The sequence below is a fragment of the Carassius auratus genome, unplaced genomic scaffold (assembly GCF_003368295.1).
Source record: "Carassius auratus strain Wakin unplaced genomic scaffold, ASM336829v1 scaf_tig00013485, whole genome shotgun sequence".
NCBI lineage: Eukaryota > Metazoa > Chordata > Actinopteri > Cypriniformes > Cyprinidae > Carassius > Carassius auratus.
Window position 1 is genome coordinate 2,416 of NW_020524401.1, and position 24,075 is coordinate 26,490.

Here is a 24,075-nt window from a genome sequence, read left to right on the forward strand (position 1 = left end):
AAAGTTAAAATTCATAAGCTCTATGCAGTTTTCAGAAATGCATAATTCATTGTTGATATACATTTACCTTCCATAATTACTTTGCATTCGTTTTTATAGTGCAACAGACTCATGTATAAATCTTAAATTTGTATTTATGGATTGTTTCTTGTCATGTTAGGCCTAACCCTAAAACGACTTTAGTTATACTCAGTTTTAAAGTTCCAAAGCTATTCTGATCTTTACCACAAGAGGGTGGACTGATGTCTGTCTCTTGACATCCTTCATTATGGATCAGTTTGTTTTTCTTTTTGCTTTTTGCTTTTCATAATGCAAATACTTTTACTGTGATGTTAAAATTGTTATCAAAGCACATAGTAAAAGCATTCTGGCTGATATTGACATTTAAGAACTGCATATTTATGTGTAACAACTAACAGGGATTTCTCTCACATCTGCAGCACAGCTGGATCCAATACAGAAACTCTTTCTAGAGAAGATAAGGGAATATTCCACAAAGAGCCAGTATATACTACATAAATCAAATAACATTAAAACATACCATGCACTCCAATATATATATCAAACTTCTCATATATTTTTAATAAACCTCTGTGTTGTCCATAGAGCCTCTGGTGGCCCTGATGCTGGACCAGAATATGAGAAAGCTTTCAGTGAAGAGCTTAACAAACTCCAGAGACTCTATGGGGGTGGAGACTTAACTGAATTCCCAGAATTTAAGTTCTCTGGTGGTTATATATATTTTTGCCTTTGCTCTGTTTGAGTCACCCCATTTTGTTGCGCATTTAGATTGATTATAAAATTTCAGATTAATTTTTTTTAAGAGACTGATATGGATGAAAGCAGCTCAAAATGAAAAGCTCTAAGAAGCATGCCATTAAATTACGTCAGTTTATAAATAGCTGAATTTACAAAAAAAAAAAAAAAAAAAAAAAAAACAAGAAAGGGAAAGCAAAAAATAAAGTAGTTGGAACTTTAACATTTTCACACTGTGCTTTATTTATTTTCTTTTATTTAACGCTCTGAATGACCGTTTAAAAATCAACCGTACCGTATAAAACTCTCTTTTGTAATAATATGCATGCAACATTGCCCCTACAGACAGAAGTCTCAGGGGGCGAGCGCTTTTCCTCTATACCGTAATGTCTCCTCCCACCTCATAAATATTCATGAGCAAAGTTGCCTGCGTGCCGTTACGCTGTGACGACATGGAAGAGCAGCGGGTCCCGATTGCTGCAGCCGCTTGTCATTGTGACGAAGATTGGCACGAAGGTAAGCTGTCACTCAAAATCTTCTTTTCCGACTCCCTATCAATCAAGCGATCTGGGCCGCGCGCTGAAGAAGCACTCGGCGCTTCCGTGGGAGGCGCGCGGTCTGGACGGTTTTGGGCTGAAATCGGATGTTTGGACGGCGGTTTCGGGAGATTTTCTGGCTCGACTCGCAGTCAAGGCCCAGCTCTTTTTTTATGATCTTTTGTAGAAGTGCGAATGGCGGCGGCGCTGGTGGGGAGGGAGAGCCCGATGTCCCTTAGATTGATTGATAGGCGATTATGGGCAGGCTTTTATTATATTTAAAGAGACAGAGACGATGTTTTTAATAAGTGAGCGAAAAGTCAAGGCGGTTTGTGTTTTTGCAATGTGACGTAGGTTATGCAGTTTAATTGTATATAATTTCGCCAAAGGTTCTCGTGGGTGTCTAACGTTTCAATAAAACCCTGTATAGATCTGAACAAATAAGCAATGGGTTTGAACAGAGACTCCGTCTACAAACATGGCGCCTACAGTAATAGAGAGGATGAGATACAGTCATCTGTGGCTGAAGAAAGAAATAAACCATGACGGAGATATAAAACCACATTACGGGAATATAGTGGTTGACAAGCAAGTCGATATTTGCAGTTGTTCCAAGCCCATTCAAAGCTCACTGAAGTCATGTTGCAGTACAGATTACATCACGGCGATGCTACTATTTATATTCGCGTTTGCAGAGAGCACTGCAGATGTTCGTCACGTTTAGCGAATAAGTTCAGTTTTGAAGCAAATGAATGTTAATGCATCAAATCAAACAAGACTTTATGCGTCGTTTTCTCACTTACATGTGAAGTACAAAGTTTTGATTCACGGCAGCGCATGCAGAAGAAAATACAATAGAAACTGATTTGCGTTTTTAAACTATACAGGTGTTTATAGAGCAAGCCAGGTGATTCATTACATGTATATTGTTGATTTATATATATATTATATATATAAATGTGTGTGTGTGTGTGTGTGTGTGTGTAAAATGAAATGTGTAATTAAACAGTTATTTTACAAACTATTTACTGTGTGATGATTTAATAATAAATAAATAAAAACACGACAAAAAATGTTATTAAGTCATTTTCATAAGCGTGCACGGTTGGTTCTAACGTTCAAATACAAAAATAATTTTGACAAGTAGTTTTAAATATTGATTAATTGGCCTGACCTATATTTGCATGTAAATAAACTACTATATGACCCTTATACAATACAGCAGCAGAATCAGCTGTATTGCCAAGTACTGTGGGTATACATGGTGAAGGAGTTTGTCTTGGTGTACTGGAAAAATACAGTTAATGATAATAATAACAATAAGTTAAACATTTTAAGGTAATAGTAAAAAGAGAAAAGTAAAGAGTTAGTAACGAAGTTATGAAATGAACAGAAATAAATAAATAAATATGCATATATATAGTAAATGTGTGTGTGTGTGTTCTTTTTTCTGCAGCCGTTTTGCAGTTTTTAACATGAATCTTTGTCTTTTTTTTTTACTGTGTCAGTTCAGTGGAGCTGAAGATCAGCTTTATAGGATGCTCAACTGTTGTCCACAGCAACAGTAACTATGATGACATCCCCATCGGTGTCCATGGAGGGTTACCAAGAGGCTGAACAGGTTTGTGTTGCCAAAGATATAAAAGTGTATTTAATTGCCCTTTTAAAAAAAGCAACAATCGGTCATCTTTATATTGTACAAAAAATTCAGTAAACGTTTTATAAGCATGCAAGTGTGACATCTCCCAATCTGAGATTGATGTCTTGTGAATTCTGTGGCAGTTTGATCTCTGCGGCATCGGATGGAGAGATAGAGAGACTCGAGACTAACCCGAGATTTTCCAGCAGTCGTGAAATATTTTTAACATTTCCCCCTTTTCAATCAACACTATTGTTGCGCTCCGTCACATGCACTCAATCATGTGGGCCTGTGCCAACTATAAAGTACAAAGAAAAAAACTGTGTGTATGAGAAAAGAAACCAAAAGAACTGTTGGTTCTTGGCTTGCTGTATATATTTTGATGTCCAAATAGATTATTACACAAGACATCTGCATATCTTGCATGTTGAGTTGCCTCAATGTGCTGGTATTTCTATATTCACATTGTTATTCTGCTAAATAGTCTGAAACTAACGTGAAAAACCACTGTTAAATCTGTGAAAGCTTTCTAAATCTGACAGAAGAAGATGGAGTAGTCTAAGGACTGAGAGAGAAGCCCCTTTGTGTGAAATGATGCTTTGAAACCCCATGTCAGCCCTCGGGGTCTGTGACAGAGAGCTGTGTTTCTCAGACATCCCAGCTGACACTGCTCACTTCCACATACCTCACACATCTTCATTCTCGGCCTCTCTGTCCCGTGCAGATGCAAGTGGGAGAGCAGACGGCGGGACAAGCGGAGGAGAGTTTGGAGGAAGAGGAGAGCAGCTCTGCACAGTCTGAGCCACAGACTCCTATGGAGGTCTACAAGACGGCCATTTACAGGTAGCTTCTTTTCTTTTGTCTTGTTTTTGAAGAAGCGTGGTTGACTGTGTGTTTGGTGTGTAAATGATGTGTTTGTTGACGGTCAGACACCCCTTGTTCCCCCTGCTGGCGCTGCTCTTTGAGAAATGCGAGCAATCGACTCAGAGCTCGGAGTGCGTGACCTCGGCCAGCTTCGATGTGGATATCGAGAACTTCGTGCGAAACCAGGAGAAAGAAGGCAAGGCTTTCTTCAGTGAGGACCCCGATTTGGACAATCTGGTAAGTATCTAGGTTTTCAGTGTTAACACTAGTGTAAAAAAAAAAAAAAAAAGTATCAAATCATGCAGATCAATACTGCATTTTTGATAGAATAACACAATGTAAATTATTTTTTTTTCTAGTTGAATATATGTTGGAATTTGCAGTCTCCGGTGTCTCACGATTCTTCAGAAATCATTTTGATATGCTGAATCGCTGCTCAAGAAACGTTTATTATTATCAGTGTTCAAAACAGTCGCTGCTTAATATTTTTGTATGCATGACACTTGTTTTCCGGAATCCTTTGATGAATGGAATTACAGCATTTATTTAAAAACAGAAATACTTTTAACAAAGAGTCTGGTCAATTTAATGTATCCTTTCTGGAATAATTAATTTGTCGCAGAAATAAAACCATTTCACTGATCCCAGCCTTTTGTATAGTAGTGTAAAATATAAAATATAAAACACAAAGAATTTAGAACTTTGTTCTTTGTTAATAATTTATTCTAATATATTAACCTAATAAGTAATAATTTATGTAATTTAATTAAACACAATTTACTTGACGAAGTAATCTTTTGTAAATGTACCAGCCGTAACATTATAAATTATCTATTGCTGAATATAACTCTTAATAAAAAATATAAAAATAAATTCTGACCCCAAACTTGATCAGCAGTGTGCATTCAGTAATGCATGATATATAATATGTCAATATTAAAGATTGAAACAGCATCAGTTGATATGGATTTATAACTGTGCATGCTATTTTTTTTCTAACACCCACTTTAGAAACACCAATAATTAAACAACACTTCAATGTAATCTTTAGAAAATCTCAATTAACTTATATTTTTATGCTTTACATTGCATCTAAAACAACTGGTTTTGGTTTTTTGTGCTTATTATCCTTATTGTATTAGCCATAACTTCAGTATTTATATTGAATGGTGAAGCGGCGTTAGGTTGCTGCCTAATCAGCTACCTAACATGAGGATCTAAAACATTATAATAATAAATATTAAAATTTGAACACATGCATTTGAGCATCCATCTAGATCTGCATGATTGGTGAGGAAGTGGATTCAGCATACAGTGGGCTGGATTCATCTGAATGCCCGTGCAGGCCTGTAACCGCTCAGTAAGTTCAGATGATGACTGTACTGTGCTCTCAGATGGTGAAGGCCATCCAGGTGTTACGGATTCACCTGCTGGAGCTGGAGAAGGTGAATGACCTGTGTAAAGATTTCTGCAGCCGCTACATCGCCTGCCTCAAGACCAAGATGAACAGCGAGACGCTGCTCAGCGGAGAGCCAGGAAGTCCCTACTCCCCAACACACACACAGGTACTCTCCAAAACACCCTGTCTCCGTTAGCTCCGCTCGGGAAATAACCCGCTCTGCACACGTTCTCCTCACAGCCGCCGAGCTCGTTCTCTGGAGCCATGAGTCCTCAAGGTATTGTGGTGCCAGCGGCGGCTTTACAGCAAGGCAACGTTACTGTCACAGCCGTAAACCCCACACAGGTGGTCACAGGTTTGTTGAGTGTGTTCCTCCTGCTTTCTGATTCGGTTTTCTTCCTCGTTCTCTCATTTCATCGTATATTGACTGTGTGTGTGTTTGTTTAAACCCAGGTGGGACGGTGTATCAGCCTGTTACAGTTGTTACTCCACAGGGGCAGGTGGTCACACAGACGCTGTCACCTGGAACAATACGCATCCAGAACTCACAGGTGAGACGCCGCCAACAGACATGCTCCGTTCATATTCAGCAGCACATCTTCATCATCTGTTATGCATTAGCAAACACACACACACACACACACACACACACACACACACACACACACACTCCTGACAGCCGTGTCTGTATTTCCCACAGCTTCAGCTGCAGTTGAACCAGGATCTAAACTTTTTCAGTCAGGAGGACAATTCGTCTAAGGCCAAGAGAGGCATCCTTCCCAAACACGCCACCAATGTCATGCGTTCCTGGCTCTTCCAGCACATCGGTGTAAGTGTTTTCTGTCCTTCACTGTTTAATAGTGTTCACTGAAAGAGTGTTTGATCACAAAGAGTCCTCTAATTCTTTAAACCTCAGCCTTACATTTAAAAAAAAAATGAAAATAAATGGGTTACAAACTGCATTTCATGTTCACTTCAGTGAAAAATACAGTTCAGCCAATATCTCAAATGTGCAGGATATAAGTTAACAGTGGACCTGGATTGGGGTAGTAGAAGTAATGTATAATAGGAATATTTTATGGTAAAGTCATAATATGATTGGTCTGCTGTTATCAGTAATAATAATTATTATATTTTATTATTAATGATTATAATGGCAAATAATAAAAAGATTTAAAGTGGGTTTATAATAGATGTATTTTACTATTTAAGTTTTGAGTTGCTAAGATTTTTTTATGTTTTTGAAATAAGGCTCTTGTGCGCTCTAAGGTGATATGTATTTAATAGAAAATAAAGTTAAAATTGTGAAATGTTATTACAAATTAAAACACAGGTTTTCCGTTTGAATATATTGTAAAATTTAATTTATTCCTGTGATGCAAAGCTGAATTTTCCGCATCATTACTCCAGTCTTCAGTGTCACATGATCCTCCAGAAATCATTCTAATATACTGATTTGCTGCTCAAGAAACATGTCATTATCATTAAAAAAATATTTTTTTCAGGATCCAGAATATCAAAACATTTATAAAAAAAAAAAAAAAAACCTTTCAATTGTCACTTTGGTTAAGTATTATATATATATAATATATATATATATATATATATATATATATATATATATATATATATATATATATATATATATATATATATATATATAAAAATACTTTTTAAAAATACTGACCCTAAACTTTCAACCAGCAGTCCATATTAAACAAAACTTTCCTATGATGCAAAAAAGATACAGATTTTTTAACTGTAAAATCTTTTGTTCTTTGTAAATATTTTAAGTATTTTCATTGAATAATCTTTATTTCATATCTAAATTTAATTGAAAACGATTTAAGTTGTAGTGCTGAAATAAAATGAAAAACTACTTCTTATCAGACCACAGAGCTACTCTGAGATAAATGAATTGATGTCTAGATGAATTAAGAAATGTAAACAGAAATGTATTGATGAATTAAGTGAGCTGGTATGTGTTGAAGACTGGCTCCAGAAGCATTTTCACTCTCACAAATAGCTTCTGCTCATGTGACGAAGCGTCTGGAGAGAGAGCTGATTGCTGGAGGTTTTCTGTCAGGCGTCTGTTTAGACGATCGGCCCACAGAGACACATTGTTCAAATGAAGCGGAAAAAGACACAGTTAACATATAGAGACACTAACCTATAGAGAGAATAATTTCTGTCCCCTGCCAGCACCCTTACCCTACAGAAGATGAGAAGAAACAGATCGCCCTGCAGACCAACCTCACCCTGCTACAGGTTAACAACTGGTGAGTTATCAGACGTTGATTCATACTGTATGCTGGTCAGTGTAGTCGTCTGGATCGCCTCTGACTGACTCGATGTCTGCAGGTTTATTAATGCACGCCGACGGATCCTTCAGCCCATGCTGGACGCCAGCTCCTCGGACACACCCAAGAGCAAAAAGAAGACCCCCCAAACACGCCCCCTGCAGCGCTTCTGGCCCAACTCCCTCGCCTCCTCTGTGTCCCAGCAACAGGTCACCATGGAAGACGGTACGACCCATGAGTTTAGTTTGATAGGATGATTGCCAGGGCATTGCTGTGTGGTTTCTGTGGTGTTCTGCCTGGGTTATAGCACACTGCTGTATGGTTGCTCTGATAATGTAATGCTTGCCAAAATACATTGAAAAGCAATTTAGACACAGAATGACTTGTATATACCTCTTTTATGATTAGTATATTTTTAATTTAAGTCAAATTCATTTTGATCTTGTAGGAGGGTATACAATAAAACTTGTTTTGACGTCATAATGAAGAAAAAAAGAAATTCTTGAACATTTCTTTAGTTGGTTATTATTAGAAATAACCAAAATAGTATTAGTAGTAGTAAAATAATATTTTAACTAGGGCTGTCAAAAATAGCGCTATAACGGCGTTAATTAGTTGTTTGTCGTTAATTACGTCAAATTTTTTAACGCATTTCACGCATGCGCAGTGTGACAAATTATTCAGGTTAGGAAAGTCTCGTCGATCTCTGAATTCTCAAGATAGTAAAAAACAGCAGCGAGCGCCGCGACGAAAACACAGAAGAAGCTTAAGGTTTTACCCCATTTACTCTCAAATACAAATACACCTCCCAAAAACAAGAGTGCCCAGAGTGCTGCTTATGTGATTGTGGCGCATGTTTGTGTTTCTGAGTTCATTCTTTCGAGTTTCTCTATGCATAATTTCATAGATATGTGGCTATATTTAACCACTGGTTCACCTAAAACTCTTACACTATCAGTAGTTAAATGGCATGGTTTGATATAGTGCTCAGGTAAATTTGATCTAAGTAAATGTTAAACTTTTGAAATTCAGAAAAAAAGAACCACATATTGATGAATCAATACATGAAAATTATGTATCTGTGTCCTGTTATTTATCTTTTGGTACGCATTTCAGAAAAAAAAATGGTTAGGATTCAGGTGTAGTTGCAAATAGTGATTAATCATGATTAATCCACTGAAAATTCTGATTAATTTGATTAAAAATTTGAATCATTTGACAGCCCTAATTTTAACAAAACAATTTTGTCATGTAGAAATGTAGAAATATAAAATATGAAAATAAATTATGGATGCATAATCTATTATTTTTGGAATTATTTGTATGTAATAATAATTTTGTGTCTTAATTTAATCATTCTTGTTTAAAAATCATTTTAGTTATCTGGTTAATTTATAATTGAATACATAAATATGTTACGACATTTATGGAAGAGTAATTTCTTAATTCAGCTGAATAATAATTGAATTTGTAATGTTGCTTTAGGTAAAAAAAACATTTTAATTGAATATAATATACATATATGAATTTAGTATTTATCTTCAGTTAATAATTTTATTTATTTATTTATTTTTCGATTCATTGAATTAGTAATAATAATGCTTCTAACAAGTTTAATTGACAAAATCCAGATCTGTAGAGCAGGGGTTGATCCTGGAGGGCCTGTGTCCCTGCAGAGTTTACCTCCAACCCTAATCAAACAGACCTGAACAAGCTAATCAAGGTCTTCAGGATACAGGTAGGTTTTTTTTTTCAGGGTTGGAGCTAAACTCTGTAGGACAGTGGCCCTCCAGGATCAACGTTCCCCACCCCTGCTGTAGAGACTGAATTTAGTAAAATATAAAAAAAAACTATTAACATTTAACTATTAACACATTATCTATCTATATATAAGCTAAGAAACAAAATTCTTAAAGGCTGAATTAATGTTGTTTTTGTTTGTTAAAACTGATCAAAGGTACAGGTTGTAGGACCTGCCACTAGAGGGCACACTACCAAAACAATAACAATCGCATGGTTTGATGACGGTAAGAAGGAGCGTGCAATGATGGGATTTGTTGTCTTCTTCCCAACAATACAGCAAATATAGTTTGACAGTAAATTATCAGATTAATTGATTACTGTTTAGTCAGATGAAATGAAAACGATTACCACTTGTTCAACAAATATATACACTCGCAAACGCGAGTTCAACGATTTGCGTGAGTAGATTACATACAAAATCAATGCAAAGACGCGATCAGACTATGGATCAGATGCGTCCTCGCGTGGGTCTAGAGACGCGATGCTCCATGTTTGGTGTGTTTGCCCTATAATACTAATCTGGTTGATCGTTATAATAGCATACGTTTTCTGTAAAGATACGAATCAAAACAACTCACCTGTCGAGTAAAACACAAGCGGGATCGGCATCTCTTTCTAGTTGAAGTTTGTCGCGAAGCTCTCTCCATCTAGAAAATGCAACACCGATATTGATCCTCGCTCTTTCTCTCCTCTAAAATTAAAGTTTTTGTTTACATAGTATATGTTTATATTTATTATGTATATATAAATACACTCATATACAGTATATATTTTGAAAATATATACATTAATTTACATGTATATGTTTATATTAATTTGACATTTTATATGAATGTATTTAATATATAAACATAACATGTTTTCTTAAATATATACATGCACGTGTGTGTATTTATATTTACATAATATACACACATATTTTACGTATTCATAAACTTTCATTTTGGATGCGATTAATCGCGATTGTGATGATAATGATTAAGTGTTGTAATAGAATTACCTATGTTTATCAGTTTTCTCCAGATTCGAAGCGTTGTGTTTGTCATACTCAGGTACTATGGTAACAGTCGGTGTGGGTGAGGACGGCCTCCAGACGCTCTCATCAGATGGAGCTACGCTGGCCATGCAGCAGGTCATGATGGGAGGTCACAGCGAGGAGGAGGAGGAGGAGGACGAAGAGGATGAAGAGGACGAGGACAATGATCCTTCCCACTCCGACATGACCAGGCTGGGCCTGGAGACCAGCGACTCGCTGTAGTAGGACTGAACGACACCCACACACACACACACACACAGTGTAGAGAGAGACATTTGAAGAAAGTGACATCCACACAAACACCTCGGCTGACATGTTGAAGGTCACAGAACGTCCTCAAGCTGTCAAACAGCTCGTCTGAAGCACAGAGAAAGGGCTTAAAGCCACACACACACACCGAAACAACCCAAACACACAGGTCAAACTGAAGACACAAGCACAAGTCTCTCTCACGGCGGAACGCACGCATCAGTTAGCCGAGTGCACTTTTTGTATGATACTGTAAACTTTAAAGAAAGTGTTCAAAGCACATTTTGAAAGAGCTAAAAGGAAGGAAAGTAAAAAAGAAAGATGTTGATGCTGGATGATTCAGTTGTACTTATCCTCATGGTCTGGGATTTGGTCTCTTGCATGCCTGTGTTTGCTTTAATCAGGCACCAGGAAAAAAGAAGGAACTATTTTTATAGTACACTGTCACAAGTGACCGGTGCCAATTTGTTTGTTTTCTCCATTTGTTTGTTTTGCTCTGGTTTGCTATGTTTTGTAAGGAGTATTTATGTATGAAAAAGACAAAAACAAACACTTTTAACGTGCTCACCCTGTTTTGGAGGGATTGTGGTAACTACTTAGTACAAAGTACAAAAAATGACTATCCGCTGGAGGCATAGACTCTGAAGCCTTATGTTTTTACATTTCTAATGCCACAATGTGAGATGCTGTCATATTTATGGAAGCTTATTTCTGCTACAAAATAAAATAAAATTTAAAAGGTTATTGCGACTTTAACTTAAATTTTTTATACTATTTTTCAAAGGATTTTGAGCTTATATGTCATAAATCTAGAGTTTATATCATGCAGTTTAGATTCTTTCTTGTAATTCTAAATTTATATCTTGCAATTCTAATTTTTTCTTTTAATTCTAAATTTATCTTGCAATTCAGATTTTTTTCTTGTAATTAAGATTTTTTTCCTCAGTATTTTCTGTTTATAATTTGCATTTGCAAGTTTACATCTTGCAATTCTGAGTTTATATCTGACAATTCAGATTTTTTTCTTGTAATTCTAAATTTATTGAGAATCTATTAATTGAGATTTTTTTTCTCACACTGCAATTTTTATTTCGTAATTCTAAGTTCATATCTGACAATTCAGACTTTTTTCTCACACTTTGCAATTGATATCTTGCAATTCTGAGTTTATATCTGACAATTCAGAATTTTTTCTTGTAATTCTTAATTTATATCTTGAAATTCAGATTTTCTTTCCTCAGAATTGGCCATTTATATCCTACATTTGCAAGTTTATATCTCGCAATTATGATTATTATTTGTTTTTTTCAAATTCTGTATTTTTTTCTCGCAATTCTGAGTTTAAACCTAGCAATTCCGGGTTATTGTCTCTCAGATCTGATTCACGTTTATGATTTTTCTCGCGGAATTGTGAGTTTATATATCGCAGTTCTAATTTTATATCTCTCAATTCAGTTTTTTTTTTTTTTGGCAATTCTGAGTCTATATCTCTCAATTCTTCAATTATTATATAAATTACAAATAGTTTATATCTCACAATTCAGACTCTTAATTCAGATTTCTCGCAATTCGGAGCAAAAAGAGCAGAATTGTGAGAACAAATGTCTGAATTGAAGTTTGAGATATAAACTAATTTTGAGAGAAAAGTTGTAAGTTAAAGTTAGAATTATAAGGTTAAAGAGTCACAATTTCCTTTTATAATTCCTCGGTGGAATAAAAAGAAAAATAGCCTAAGCTTCCATACATATCTGATGTCACTTCCTGTGCAATCGGCATGAATACCGTGTCTAATAATGAAATAATTGCAAGGTTGTGATAATGTTTGTGAAATTCAATGCCTGTAATTGTTGTACGAGAAGAAAATGTGCTTTTTTTAATGATTATATTGCAAAAACTCAAAGTGAAACAGAGAAGGACATCAACAAGTCTTTGTATTTATGTATAGCTATTTTTTGGCAAAGGGACTCATCATTGATGTTAAACCCCTTCAGCTCAAACATTTATAACAGATTTTTTTTTTTATTATTCTGCGTTATTATGGACAGTTCAAAAAGTTTTTGCAGGAAAACATGTTTTTTTTTAAAAAGTGGACAAAACAAATGTTTTCAGTATTTAACAGTTGGTTGCATGTGTTTTCATTTATTATTTTAAAGAAACATACAATATTATTTTTTGAAACATAACGTATGCTCACAATAGAAATACAGATCTATCAGTGTAAACCCAATGAGATTGGTACAGTTGAGCTGTTGATGGTATATTTCGATTACAAATGAGACAATATAATATATATTTTGATTGAAATTCTTCCATTTTTGGCTGTCACTTGATTGAGCTCATATATCCTGTTTTGTGCTTATTTAATGTGTTCAGTATGTGCTGTAGGCTGTCTGTACTGAGCGGCTTTTCATTTGCAGCAGTAGTCTTGTGATGCCATCGGTCAGATGACCAACCCGAAAAGAGAAACTCTGTTAACTTAAGCATGGGGAGGTTTAAACGCTGCACTTTTCTCTTTGCATCTATAATCGCTTCTCTCTTATACAAACACACACACACACAAACACAGATTTGCCTTTCACACTCTTGGTTTTGTAATAAAGAGCACTGTACCTGAAGGACACTCTGTTGTGTGTGTGTGACTGTATTTGTGCATCCTGTAGTAAGACATCAGAGATCATGAGCTGCATTCCTATCAGGACCCAGAGAGTATTTTTAGTGTAACCTTCACTCAGTCTGGTGGGTAAACAGATAAATCATTTGACTCGGGGTAAAATTGCAATGTAGTTCATGGAAAGTGGACAACGCTGGCTTTTATTTAGTATTATTGTTGGTCTTTTTTCTCTGGATTCTTTGGTTTCGCATTTAGTATTTTCTGGAACACTTTTTGTATATTAAATCCCAAACACAAAGGAAGTGAAAGCAAGAATACAGAGATTCAGATGGAGCAAAACAGATCATTTTTATATGCTAACTAGATAATAAATGCATCACATGTTAAGCTCAGATACATTTGGCCTTACATACAAAAATATGTTTGGATAAATGAATGATAAATAATTTAGCACAAATAAACAATTGAATAATTAACAATAAATAGATAAAGTTAACAAATATATGTAAATTACGTGTGTATATTTAAATTACGTGTGTATAATATATGTAAAATAAAGTGTATGTTTATATATATATATATATATATATATATATATATATATATATATATATTTATTTATATATGGGTCATTCTATAATTTAGTGTACATTTAATTTCCATTGATGATAATTGTACTTTTTTCCTAACAATTTTCTTAAGAAATATCATATTTTATCATGAGAATGCATAGTATAATCTCAATCGTATATTTTGTATACTGTTTTTTTTTTATTTGCTCTCTCCACATTATATAAAGCTTAATTTAGCCTTTATATCCCTTAAATTACAATTTTTGCAATGTTCACTTTTTTAATTGAGTGGGTCCTGAGTTAAAAAATAATTAATGAAGACTATCTATATTCCATATCTATAACATTTCTATAATCCAAATACCTAAGAAAAAAATAAACATTTGGAACACATTTGATCTTCAGTGACCTATAACCCTTAGTTAATATATTGAGAAAGAGTAATGTTTTTCCTGACATGAATTGTATTCGAAATTATAGAGTGAAAACTTTAGAATGAATGGTATATTAGATATATTCTCCTTTATAATGTTGGATGTTATGCATTGAAATAGAAGCTCATCCACTGTGAGATGCTCAGCGACGCTGATCCTCTTCTTTCTGATTAAAAACAAACAAACAAAAAAAAAACGATTATTTGTATTTTCAGAAGGAAAAACCGCTGAGGCACACAGGCAGGTATTCAAAAACCATTATCAGACGATTTATCAGTTGGTTACATTTTGAATGCTGAATGTTATATTAATGTGAGTAAATATAGGATTGTGAAAAATGTATATTGAATGTCTTTGATGAAATTAAAACTAAATGTAAAGCTTGTGCTAATATCAAATTCTGTGCTGGCTCTGCAGTTCAGTGGAATGCAGAATAGTCGAGAAGATGCAGTGTTTTTACAACACATGCCGCTATAGATGACTCCAGTGTCCCAAAAACCTTTTCAAAGGTCAAAGAGACCCCAAGAAGCAGGAGCTTTGTCAGTTATCCATCAGCCCCAACACAGTTAATGAAATATAAATCAGAGTGTTAACTAGCCAATGAGAATAAAGTTCTCTTGTCATCCTGTAACTCAATATCACTCCGCCAACGCTCCTTTAATTACTCAGAGGCCTAGGTAACTATGACTAGTGTGTCTGGTCATTATTAAAATATGGTTTGGGTTTGGCAGCAGAAAAAAAATTTTACTTGAAAAATCTCTTGTCTCTTCTATCTGGAATAACACTTATGTCATTAATAGTTATTTTTTTAATTTTTAAATAATTATTTAAATGTTTTATTATTTTTTTAACTACATTTTATATATATATATATATATATATATATATATATATATATATATATATATATATATATATATATATATATATATATACCTCCATTTGTTGCTGAATCCATGTGAGAGCTTCATTTATGCTGGTGTAAATTCCTGGTTTGTTTGCTTGTCCACAGCTCTCAGCCCAGCTGGCTGCCCCCACCAATGTCCATCCGGACCCCTGACAGGCTAGGGGCCCTCCGCTGTCCCCCTACACACAGGAGACTAGGGGTTAAACTAAAGTGCATATACATTTCAGAGTGCTTGCTTTAATAACAGCTATTGTAGTTTATTGTGATGACACTCAGATGCAGTACCTGACATGTTCCAGCACCACCCTCTGAGAATCCTGCACAGATGTTCCAGGAGGTCAAACCCCGTCTGCGGCAGTCTCTGCTGGACAGTAATGGGACCTGAGCGGTATGTAGGGACAAACTGGCCTCTCCTGCGCGACACACACATGTATTCTGAAGAACTGACTTAAAAATACACTCAGTTGAAAGCAATATAGTTCTACATGTCTCCAAAAGCTTTTAAACTTGTTTAATACACGCATTTACACAATAAATACCAGCCATTCAACTTTTTCTCTATTATACTCACCACCATCCACTGTGGCTCCCCAGCCTGAGATCAAACACATCTGTCCATCCTCAAAGCTCTCGCCATAACTGGGCAAACAGATGGGTACTACTTGGTCTGGAAAGAGAGAAAAAGGAGATTTATTGTAGTAAAGCTATGATTATATTCCCATTTAAATGTCTGTATATACAAATTTCAGCCCGTACAATATATATTTTGTATATACAAAAGTTCAGCCCGTGACGAGAAGCAAAATCTTACCATTGAAAGACAGAGGTAGCTTAAGCTTTATTAGAGCTATGTTGTAGCTGAGTCCTCCTGGCCTGTAGTTGGAATGGTAGATGATTTTCTCCACAGAGAGACCTCCAGTTCCACCCAATGGCTGGTCTGTTATCCCAGCATGCACGGTCCATAACACTGGCTGAGCAAACCTTGAAATAATCACAAATTACTGGACCATCATAAACGAATCTGGACGAGGCTAGAGCTGGTATAAACTCAGATGGATCAATATCAGATCAACATAAACTAGTCTGGACCAGCACAGAACCCGTATAAACCAATTTGGACTGGTACCAGATCAGGATAAATAAGTCTGGACCATTAAGAACCAGCATGAGTCTAAACCAGTATTGAATAAGTGTAAACCAATCTGGACCAACATAAGTGGACACAAAATCAGTATAAACTAGCCCTGATCACCATCAGTCCTAGTGCAGAACTAGTATAAACCAGTCTGGACCAGCACAGAACCAACATAAACCAGTCTGGACCAGCATCTAATTAGCATAAAAAAATCTGGACCAGTGTCAGAACATTATAAACCAGTCTGGACCATCAAAGAACCAATATAGACCTGTCTGGACTACCATCGAACTAGCATAAAACAATCTGGACCAGCATAAACCAGTCTGGACCAGCACAGAACCAACATAAACCTGTCTGGACCAGCATCAAATCAACATAAACCAGTCTGGACCAGCACAGAACCAACATAAACCAGTCTGGACCAGCATCTAATTAGCATAAAAAATCTGGACCAGTGTCAGAACATTATAAACCAGTCTGGACCATCAAAGAACCAATATAGACAAGTCTGGACTACCATCGAAATAGCATAAAACAATCTGGACCAGCATAAACCAGTCTGGACCAGCACAGAACCAGCATAAACCTGTCTGGACCAGAACCAGACCTTTATAAACCAGTCTGGACTAGCATCTGACCATCATTAACCAGTCTCGACCATCACATACCCATTATAAACCAATCTGAACCAGCACCAGACCAATATAAACCCATCTGGACCAGCACAGAAGTAGTACAAACCAGTCTATACCAACACCAGATCACCTTAAACCAGTCTGGACCAGCACAGAACCAGCATAAACCAGTCTAGACCAGAACCAGACCTTTATAAACCAGTCTGGACTAGCATCTGACTAGCATAAAACAGTTTTGACCAGTACCAGACCATTGTAAACCAGTCTGGACCAGCACCAGACCATCATTAACCAGTCTCGACCATTACAGACCCATTATAAACCAATCTGAACCAGCACCAGACCAATATAAACCCATCTGGACCAGCACAGAAGTAGTACAAACAAGTCTATACCAACACCAGATCACGTTAAAGGGGGGGTGAAATGCTCGTTTTCACTCAATATCCTGTTAATCTTGAGTACCTATAGAGTAGTACTGCATCCTTCATAACTCCAAAAAGTCTTTAGTTTTATTATATTCATAAGAGAAAGATAGTCTGTACCAATTTTTCCCGGAAAAACACGACCGGCTGGAGGCGTGACGTGTGGGCGGAGCTAAAGAATCACGAGCGCCAGTAGGCTTTTACGTTGAGAGCGTTTGGAAGCTATTACAGCTGTGAAGGCTGAAACTGAACGAGAGCAGCAGCAGCAACGACTCGCTCCGAGCGGGGCTCGAACCCGGGTCTCCAGCAGGGGAGCTGGACGCACTAACAAGGAGGCAGAGATATTTTAAGCAGTTTTACTCACCGCCTGTGGTTCCAACACACGATCGTGACCCTTTTTCGTTGGGATTGCATTATCCGTAAGAAATAAACAATACGCAAATCCGTCTTCAAACTGGGCCTTGTTTGGAAAACAAGCATCTTCGAAATGCAGGGAACAAACAAAAACACTTGCACAACTCCGTTGATGCTCTGTAAAAATAAACTCCATCCACTGGTCCCTTAATGCTGTTTTTTCTTTGGTAATCTGTGCAGGGTTGTCTTGCCCTGGCAACCAAAAACACACTCCTTTTGTGACTTTTTGCGACGCTCTCGCTCTGATCAGTGAAGTCTGTTGTGCTCTCAGTGCTCTGCTATACAGGAGCGCGCGCTCTTCCGGCAGAAGTGCCCTTAGGACCCATATAAGGAAATTCCGCTCCATCTAACGTCACACAGAGCCATACTCGAAAAAAACTTTCCGAAACTTGTGACAAACCGGAAGGAGTATTTTGGGAACAAAAATACTCCTTCAAATGTACAACTTAATTTTGGAAACTTGTCCATGTTTAGTATGGGAATCCAACTCTTTAACAGTGTAAAAAACTCAGTATGCATGAAATAGCATTTCACCCCCCCTTTAAACCAGTCTGGACCAGCACAGAACCAGCTCGGACCTGACTTGATACTCACCCGTACACACAGTGCGCAGCAGTGAGAATCCAGCGCTCACTGATGACTGATCCTCCACACAGATGCTGGTTTTGGTAATGCAGGCTGACCTGCCACGGGACCAGCCCAGACCTCGACACGTTCCCTCCCACAATACGACTGCGGACGGCTGGCCTGGAGCCACACTCTACACCACAACACACAAACTGGATCTGAGTGCAAATGTCACCAAAATTACGTTTTGCATTACAGGAAAATAGATACAATTCTATTATAAAATTGCAAAAGAATTTATTCATGTTCACTGTATTTTTTTTATCAAATAAATGCAGCCTTTGAGAAGAGAGGTAGGAAAAAAAGAAGAAGTCAAAACAATATCATCAAACACTCACCTATACACTTGACTGCAGTTACTACACCAGAAGTGCACTGAGTTTTTCTGGAATAATAGAAAATACACTTTTAGTGCTATCTTTCTCTCTGTCTGAACTACACACAGTTAACTGTGCTTTCATTCATTTCTATGCTTCCATTTACCTTTGTATTAAAAAAGCAAATCAACTCTGTCTCATTTAATTTCAGTGTACTCCACACTGACATGATTGATTAGCTTTTTCCAAGATGGCTTTTTTAAAGAATCTGCTCAAAACCTCTTCTCAGCTGCCGAAAAAGGCCGTTCAGGTGTTCATACATCTGAAGGCTATAGAGATCTTTCAGCTTTGAGACTCAGAGGCGGTCCTGACTGCTTTATCAGGAACTAAAGACATTTGTGAACATCAGCAGATCTACAGAAGTACTGTACTTCAGATTGTTTGGAGTCAGTATTGAACAATCTGCCATGCCGTGTGTCAGTCACTGGACTGATCTTATTTGACAGTCTTTGGCCTGAACAACTCTTCCTCAGGCTTGAGTCAATTTGATTTAGATCTGAGAAAAGAGTGATTGTTATGCTCATTTTTTAAGCTAAGCCACAAGTGCTGTCAATAGCAGTTGATTCTTCTTTTTAGATTACATTCATGTTAATTAAAACATAATTTTGAATTGGACATTAATGAAAAATGACTCAGTTCAGTAAGGGAGTCATTTCCTTAGTAATGACTCTGACACTGGCTGGATGGTTCTGATTCAAATCACTTAAAGGAATAGCTAACCAAAAATAATGTTTTTTCGAGAAAAGTTACTCAGCCTCAGGCTATTGAAGATATAGAAGAGTTTGTTTCTTCATTGGAACAGGTTTAGAGAAATTTAGCTTTAAATCACTTGCTAATCAACAAATCCTTGCAGTGAATGGGTGCCGCCAGAATTAGAGTCATTAGAACAGCTTATAAAAACATCACAATAATCCACAAACAATAATTCCAGTCTATAAATTAATGGCTGGTCAAGCAAAAACCTGTTTATAAGAAACAAATGCATTTTAAGGCATTTGAACTTTATGACCAAAATACGTCCATAATCCATAACACTAAATCCAGTGTAAAAGTATCCCCCGCTGTCCTCTCACATTAACATCCACAGACATATTTGTTTAGAACTGTTTTAGACTGTTTTCACTTGTAATTCATACATGGTCTGTGCATATTTCATTTCTGATTCAGACAAGATCACATTTCCACTGGAGAAAACATTAAATATGGGTAAAGGAGACGTATTTTGTTTGGAAGCAAAGGATTTAAGTTAAAAATAAATCTTGGTGGATTTTTTATAATTCAAACACACAGCTTGTTACTTCACTAGACTTTAACTGATGGACTGGAATCATGACAATTACTTGTGAATGATGGCACCCATTCACCCATTCACTGCAGATCATTTAATTTTGTCTAATTCAAAATGAACATTTGCATTTTATTTCTTATTCTCGTAATGTTTCATTATTCTGACCAATATGTGTGACCATTTAGTTTTGCCTGGAGTCGTGAAAACTAAATTTTTTACATTTTGGAAGGGTGCATGTGGTTTCTTTTGCAAGCAGAAGTATAAGTGTGGCCAAGTATAGTGTCCCATACTTGGAATTTGTGCTCTGAATTTAATTCATACAAGTGCACAGCAGTGAATAGTGACGCACACGCACTGTGAACACCCTAGATCAGTTCGGGGAGCAGTTTGGGGTTCAGTGGGTCTCACCTCAGTTGTGGTATTGAGCACTGGTCATTCACTCCCCCCACCTACAATCCCTGCCAGAACCGAGACTCGACCCGCAACCTTTGGGTTACAAGTCTCTAACCATTAGCCCACGACTGTCCCAAAAGAAGGTTTACCTGAGGTGTGAAGAGTTTTGGATCTTGAAGTTGTCTTGAAGGCCTGTTTGGTTGATATTAAGAGCCACTAGATTATTCTGAAACACTGCTTCAATGGAGGAGACGGGAACATCAGTAGTGCTCACAAAGCTACAATCAGACAACAAAAGAGCAATCATTAGTCAAAATAAATTTCCTTAAATAGCAGACATGCGAGATAATAATTCCAGCTCCAATGTTTGTCAGTGGAGACGAAGAGAAAAATTGCAAACCAAGGATCTGAAGTTACTGAGAGCTGTCCCACTGACGGCTGATACTGTAAATAGCAGAACTCTTTGAAAACTACACTACATTTGTGCTCATTTGTACACCAAAAATGCCATGCAAATTATTTAACATTGTATCATGTACCTGTTGTATCCCAGTTGTCTGCAGGCTACAGAGCCCAGGTGAGAACCCCAGCCTTCAGAGCACACAGTCCTCCACGAGCCCCTACTGAACACCTGCAGCACAGAGCTCCTGCCACTCACACGCACTGAGAGAGACACTGAGAGCTTAGGGTCATCTTGTGGAAGATTTGCTCATGGGGTCAAAGTTGGTGGTATATAATTTTTTCTTTGGAATAATTGTGTATGGATCAACAGAAATGTGTACTGAAACAATAAATAGAGTCAATGTATATGGTTTATGTTGATTTGAAGGTCAAGAAGAGAAGGATAGGATCAACCCACCACAGCTGAGCTCGTCTTCTCCATCTCCACAGTCCTCGACTCCATCACACACAGCATTTCTGCTGATACACTGAACCGACGACAAACAGCGGAACTTTCCTGAGCAACTCTTCAGACCCACTGGAGAACAAGAGGTTGAATGCATGATGGTGTCACACACACACACACACACACACACTGTCGTTATAGAGCAGGGTGGAGCTCATTAAACATTTACCGTTCCCACTGCTCAGGATGAGTTTCATTTAAAAAGGAGGACACTTACGTACCTTCACACGTCTAACGTGAATTGCTTTCGACTTCTCTTGTCTGTTACTAAGCTAATACCATTTTTTCTATTTATTTTAACTTTTAATTTAAATTATTTCTGTGTCCCTAAAGGCAGGTTTGGTTAACTTTAAATAACCTCTGGAGGACAGTTTTGCTCCCATATTAGAAACAAACAAACAAATACACAGACTCACCTCCCAAACCTATTCCTAGCACCAGAATCAAGACAATTAGCAATCCCAAGATGATGAGCAGAGCCAGCAATCTGCGAGGCACATACGGCCAACACAAAGACTTCAAGTCTGACAGTCTTTCTCCTGAGAGAGAGAGAGAGAGAGACGGCTGAATCAAATCAGTCTGCTAAAGGCCAGAGCAGCCAGCGGAGGAAGACTGATTAGATCACTGTTAGCACCTTAAGTGTCTGTCCTCTAACCCCTGTGTAACTGGCCGTGTAAAGCACACGCTGAAGCCATTTTAGATTGTAGCTACACACTGTGAGACACCAAGAAAGTGAGAAGCCTGCTTACCGTGCAAGAAGGGCTGGACCTTGATGACGGGCACACCTGGGCTGGGTGGGATCTGAAGGTTATGGGCTTTATACACAGGCAGTGGAGCGGACGCCACGGTGGGCAGCTCAACAGGGACGTGAGGGTCCTGCGTGTCTGGGTCGTAGAAGTGACTGGAATGGCTGTTATCACTGCTGAAGGAGCTCACATTGAATGTGGTGGGAGTCTCAACTACAGGAAGGTCCTCTTCTGTGATGGAGACTAACTCCAGAGCACCAGATTCAGTGCCCTCCTCCACCGCATCCTGAGCACGTGCGAGAACAATCACAAATATCAGACACTTAAATCATCCCAAAGAATGTATATTATTATTTTGAAAGAAGTCATCTATGTTCACCAAGTGTGAATTTATTTGATAAAAAAATATGGTGAAACAGTAATATTATTAGAAAATATGAAAATAACAGGTTTTTATTTTAATATGCATGTTTTACATTTAAATTTATTAATGTGATGACAAATGATGTGAGTTTTCAGCACCATTCCTCCAGTCTTCAGTGATCTTTTAGATCTTTTATCTTTTTAAAAAAAATTTAATTGTATTATCATAATATGAAAATGGCTCTACTTATTCTTTGATAAACACAAAACTCAAAAAGAACAGTGTTTATTTGAAATAGAATTTCTATAAAATATTAAGCAACACAACTGTTTCCAGTCATGTGATCATGTGACACTGAAGAAATAAAATTAATCTCTGCCATCACATGAATAAATTGTATTTAAATAAATAAATGGAATAAGAGACTCCTTTCAAAACATTAGAAATCTTAATTATTCCAAACTTTTGACCGGTAGTGTATATTTATGGGGGGGGGGGGATAATGATGTTTTGGTGATGATAAAAAAAAAGAATGAAAAAAAATTCAGCAATTAAAAGAACAAGTTTTGTTAAAAGTCTTAAGTACCAAGTTGTACATGCAAATGTATTCATTGTTTAATGACAAAAAAGCGAGTGCATGGAAAGCGTGTCAGCAGAGGATGTGTGAGAGCTGCTCAGATAGACTCACCTTGTCAACCTTTATATCATTTAAAAGTGTCTGAGACACAAGGACACCTGCAGACACAGTGAGATGAAATACTGCTGCTCATGCTCTCTTACCCTCTCCTGTCGGCTTCCTCCCTGTGAAACGGGCCGCTCCGTCTCTCCTGCTGTCTGTGAAGAAGCCATGACTCTGCTCTCGTCCTCTCATCTTCACTTCATCTTGGATGACAGGGACACCGATCCACTTAGGAAGTGAAAAAGTGATACTGGGAATCCAAGGCCTTCAGTCGGTTTAATCCTTGTTAGAAAAAATGAAGAATGAATTACTTCTCAGCTAGTCCAAATCCAAGTAACTGCCTGTGAAATTAGCTTTTGAGAAGTTGAGAAATGAAGGGGATAATTTGAAGGTGTCTAACTATAGCGCTACAGATCTGTCCTTCTGAGTGACTTCATCTCTTATTCCTCTCTCTCTCTCTTTCTCCGCCACACCTGAGTGACACCTGAGCAGGTGTGCAGCAGTGTTTTGTCGTATCACTACAGCTGTGGATCAGGTAATGTTGGACAGACTCAGCTTCTGAGGTCTGGTTACACTCAAAGGTCAGACTAGGAGTGCCAAGCACCAAAAGGTCATCAGTCTTTAGGCTGTTCCTTAACTGAACCTCCAGAGCCCATGATTATATTCATCAAGGACCTTGTGGTTGATATATATAGATTCAAACCAATTTCAGGAACAACTTTTATTGTGAACATAAATGTTTAGCTTCTGAAAATTAGTTTTGATATTCTTATAGGAAGTAAAGTAAAAAAATAAAAAAATAAAAAACATGGGTGGACTAGTAAAGAAAAAAGTAAAAGACTGAAATTCTTAAAAGAATTAAATAAGGAACGGAAAATACCCAAGATGATATTCATTAAGAACACTTGAGTTGATAGATAAGTAATATAATTAGTAAAAAAAAAAAGTTTTATTAAAAACATGATAAATATGATAA

The 24,075-nt window shown here is 37.0% G+C and overlaps 2 protein-coding genes across 3 annotated transcripts; one reads left to right on the forward strand and one right to left on the reverse strand.

Annotated features, from left to right (window-relative positions):
- The first annotated feature begins 1,175 nt into the window (after positions 1 to 1,175).
- On the forward strand, positions 1,176 to 11,141 carry LOC113074032 (homeobox protein PKNOX1-like). Of its 2 annotated transcripts, none has more exons than XM_026246742.1 (11): positions 1,176 to 1,272; positions 2,801 to 2,913; positions 3,656 to 3,774; positions 3,861 to 4,032; positions 5,190 to 5,360; positions 5,435 to 5,549; positions 5,648 to 5,745; positions 5,895 to 6,023; positions 7,397 to 7,473; positions 7,556 to 7,719; positions 10,350 to 11,141. In XM_026246742.1, the coding sequence occupies exons 2-11, from the start codon at positions 2,863 to 2,865 to the stop codon at positions 10,553 to 10,555; spliced, it is 1,302 nt and encodes a 433-aa protein (XP_026102527.1). In that variant the 5' UTR covers positions 1,176 to 1,272; positions 2,801 to 2,862; the 3' UTR covers positions 10,556 to 11,141. The 2 variants fall into 2 exon arrangements, with proteins under 2 accessions (XP_026102527.1, XP_026102528.1); XM_026246743.1 differs by lacking the exon at positions 1,176 to 1,272 and adding an exon at positions 1,664 to 2,199.
- A 2,684-nt stretch (positions 11,142 to 13,825) lies between these two features.
- Positions 13,826 to 23,755, reverse strand: LOC113074033 (transmembrane protease serine 3-like). Its single transcript, XM_026246745.1, has 13 exons — positions 23,201 to 23,755; positions 22,060 to 22,342; positions 21,727 to 21,849; positions 21,263 to 21,382; positions 20,943 to 21,066; positions 20,553 to 20,681; positions 18,684 to 18,730; positions 18,313 to 18,478; positions 15,918 to 16,087; positions 15,678 to 15,773; positions 15,392 to 15,519; positions 15,136 to 15,285; positions 13,826 to 14,365 (listed from the first exon to the last, which is right to left on the reverse strand). Exons 1-13 carry the CDS (start codon positions 23,267 to 23,269, stop codon positions 14,342 to 14,344), a joined length of 1,629 nt encoding a protein of 542 aa, XP_026102530.1. The 5' UTR covers positions 23,270 to 23,755; the 3' UTR covers positions 13,826 to 14,341.
- Positions 23,756 to 24,075: the final 320 nt, after the last annotated feature.

Excerpts from the sequence above, each read along its gene's own strand:
- LOC113074032 (XM_026246742.1), top strand. The coding sequence starts at position 2,863 with ATGATGACATCCCCATCGGTGTCCATGGAGGGTTACCAAGAGGCTGAA. Across the intron at positions 5,361-5,434 it reads ACTCCCCAACACACACACAG|CCGCCGAGCTCGTTCTCTGG; the intron begins GTACTCTCCAAA and ends TTCTCCTCACAG. Across the intron at positions 7,720-10,349 it reads ACAGGTCACCATGGAAGACG|GTACTATGGTAACAGTCGGT; the intron begins GTACGACCCATG and ends TGTCATACTCAG.
- LOC113074033 (XM_026246745.1), bottom strand. The coding sequence starts at position 23,269 with ATGGCTTCTTCACAGACAGCAGGAGAGACGGAGCGGCCCGTTTCACAG. Across the intron at positions 22,343-23,200 it reads GAGGAAGCCGACAGGAGAGG|GATGCGGTGGAGGAGGGCAC; the intron begins GTAAGAGAGCAT and ends GCACGTGCTCAG. Across the intron at positions 18,731-20,552 it reads CAAAACTCTTCACACCTCAG|AAAAACTCAGTGCACTTCTG; the intron begins GTAAACCTTCTT and ends CTATTATTCCAG.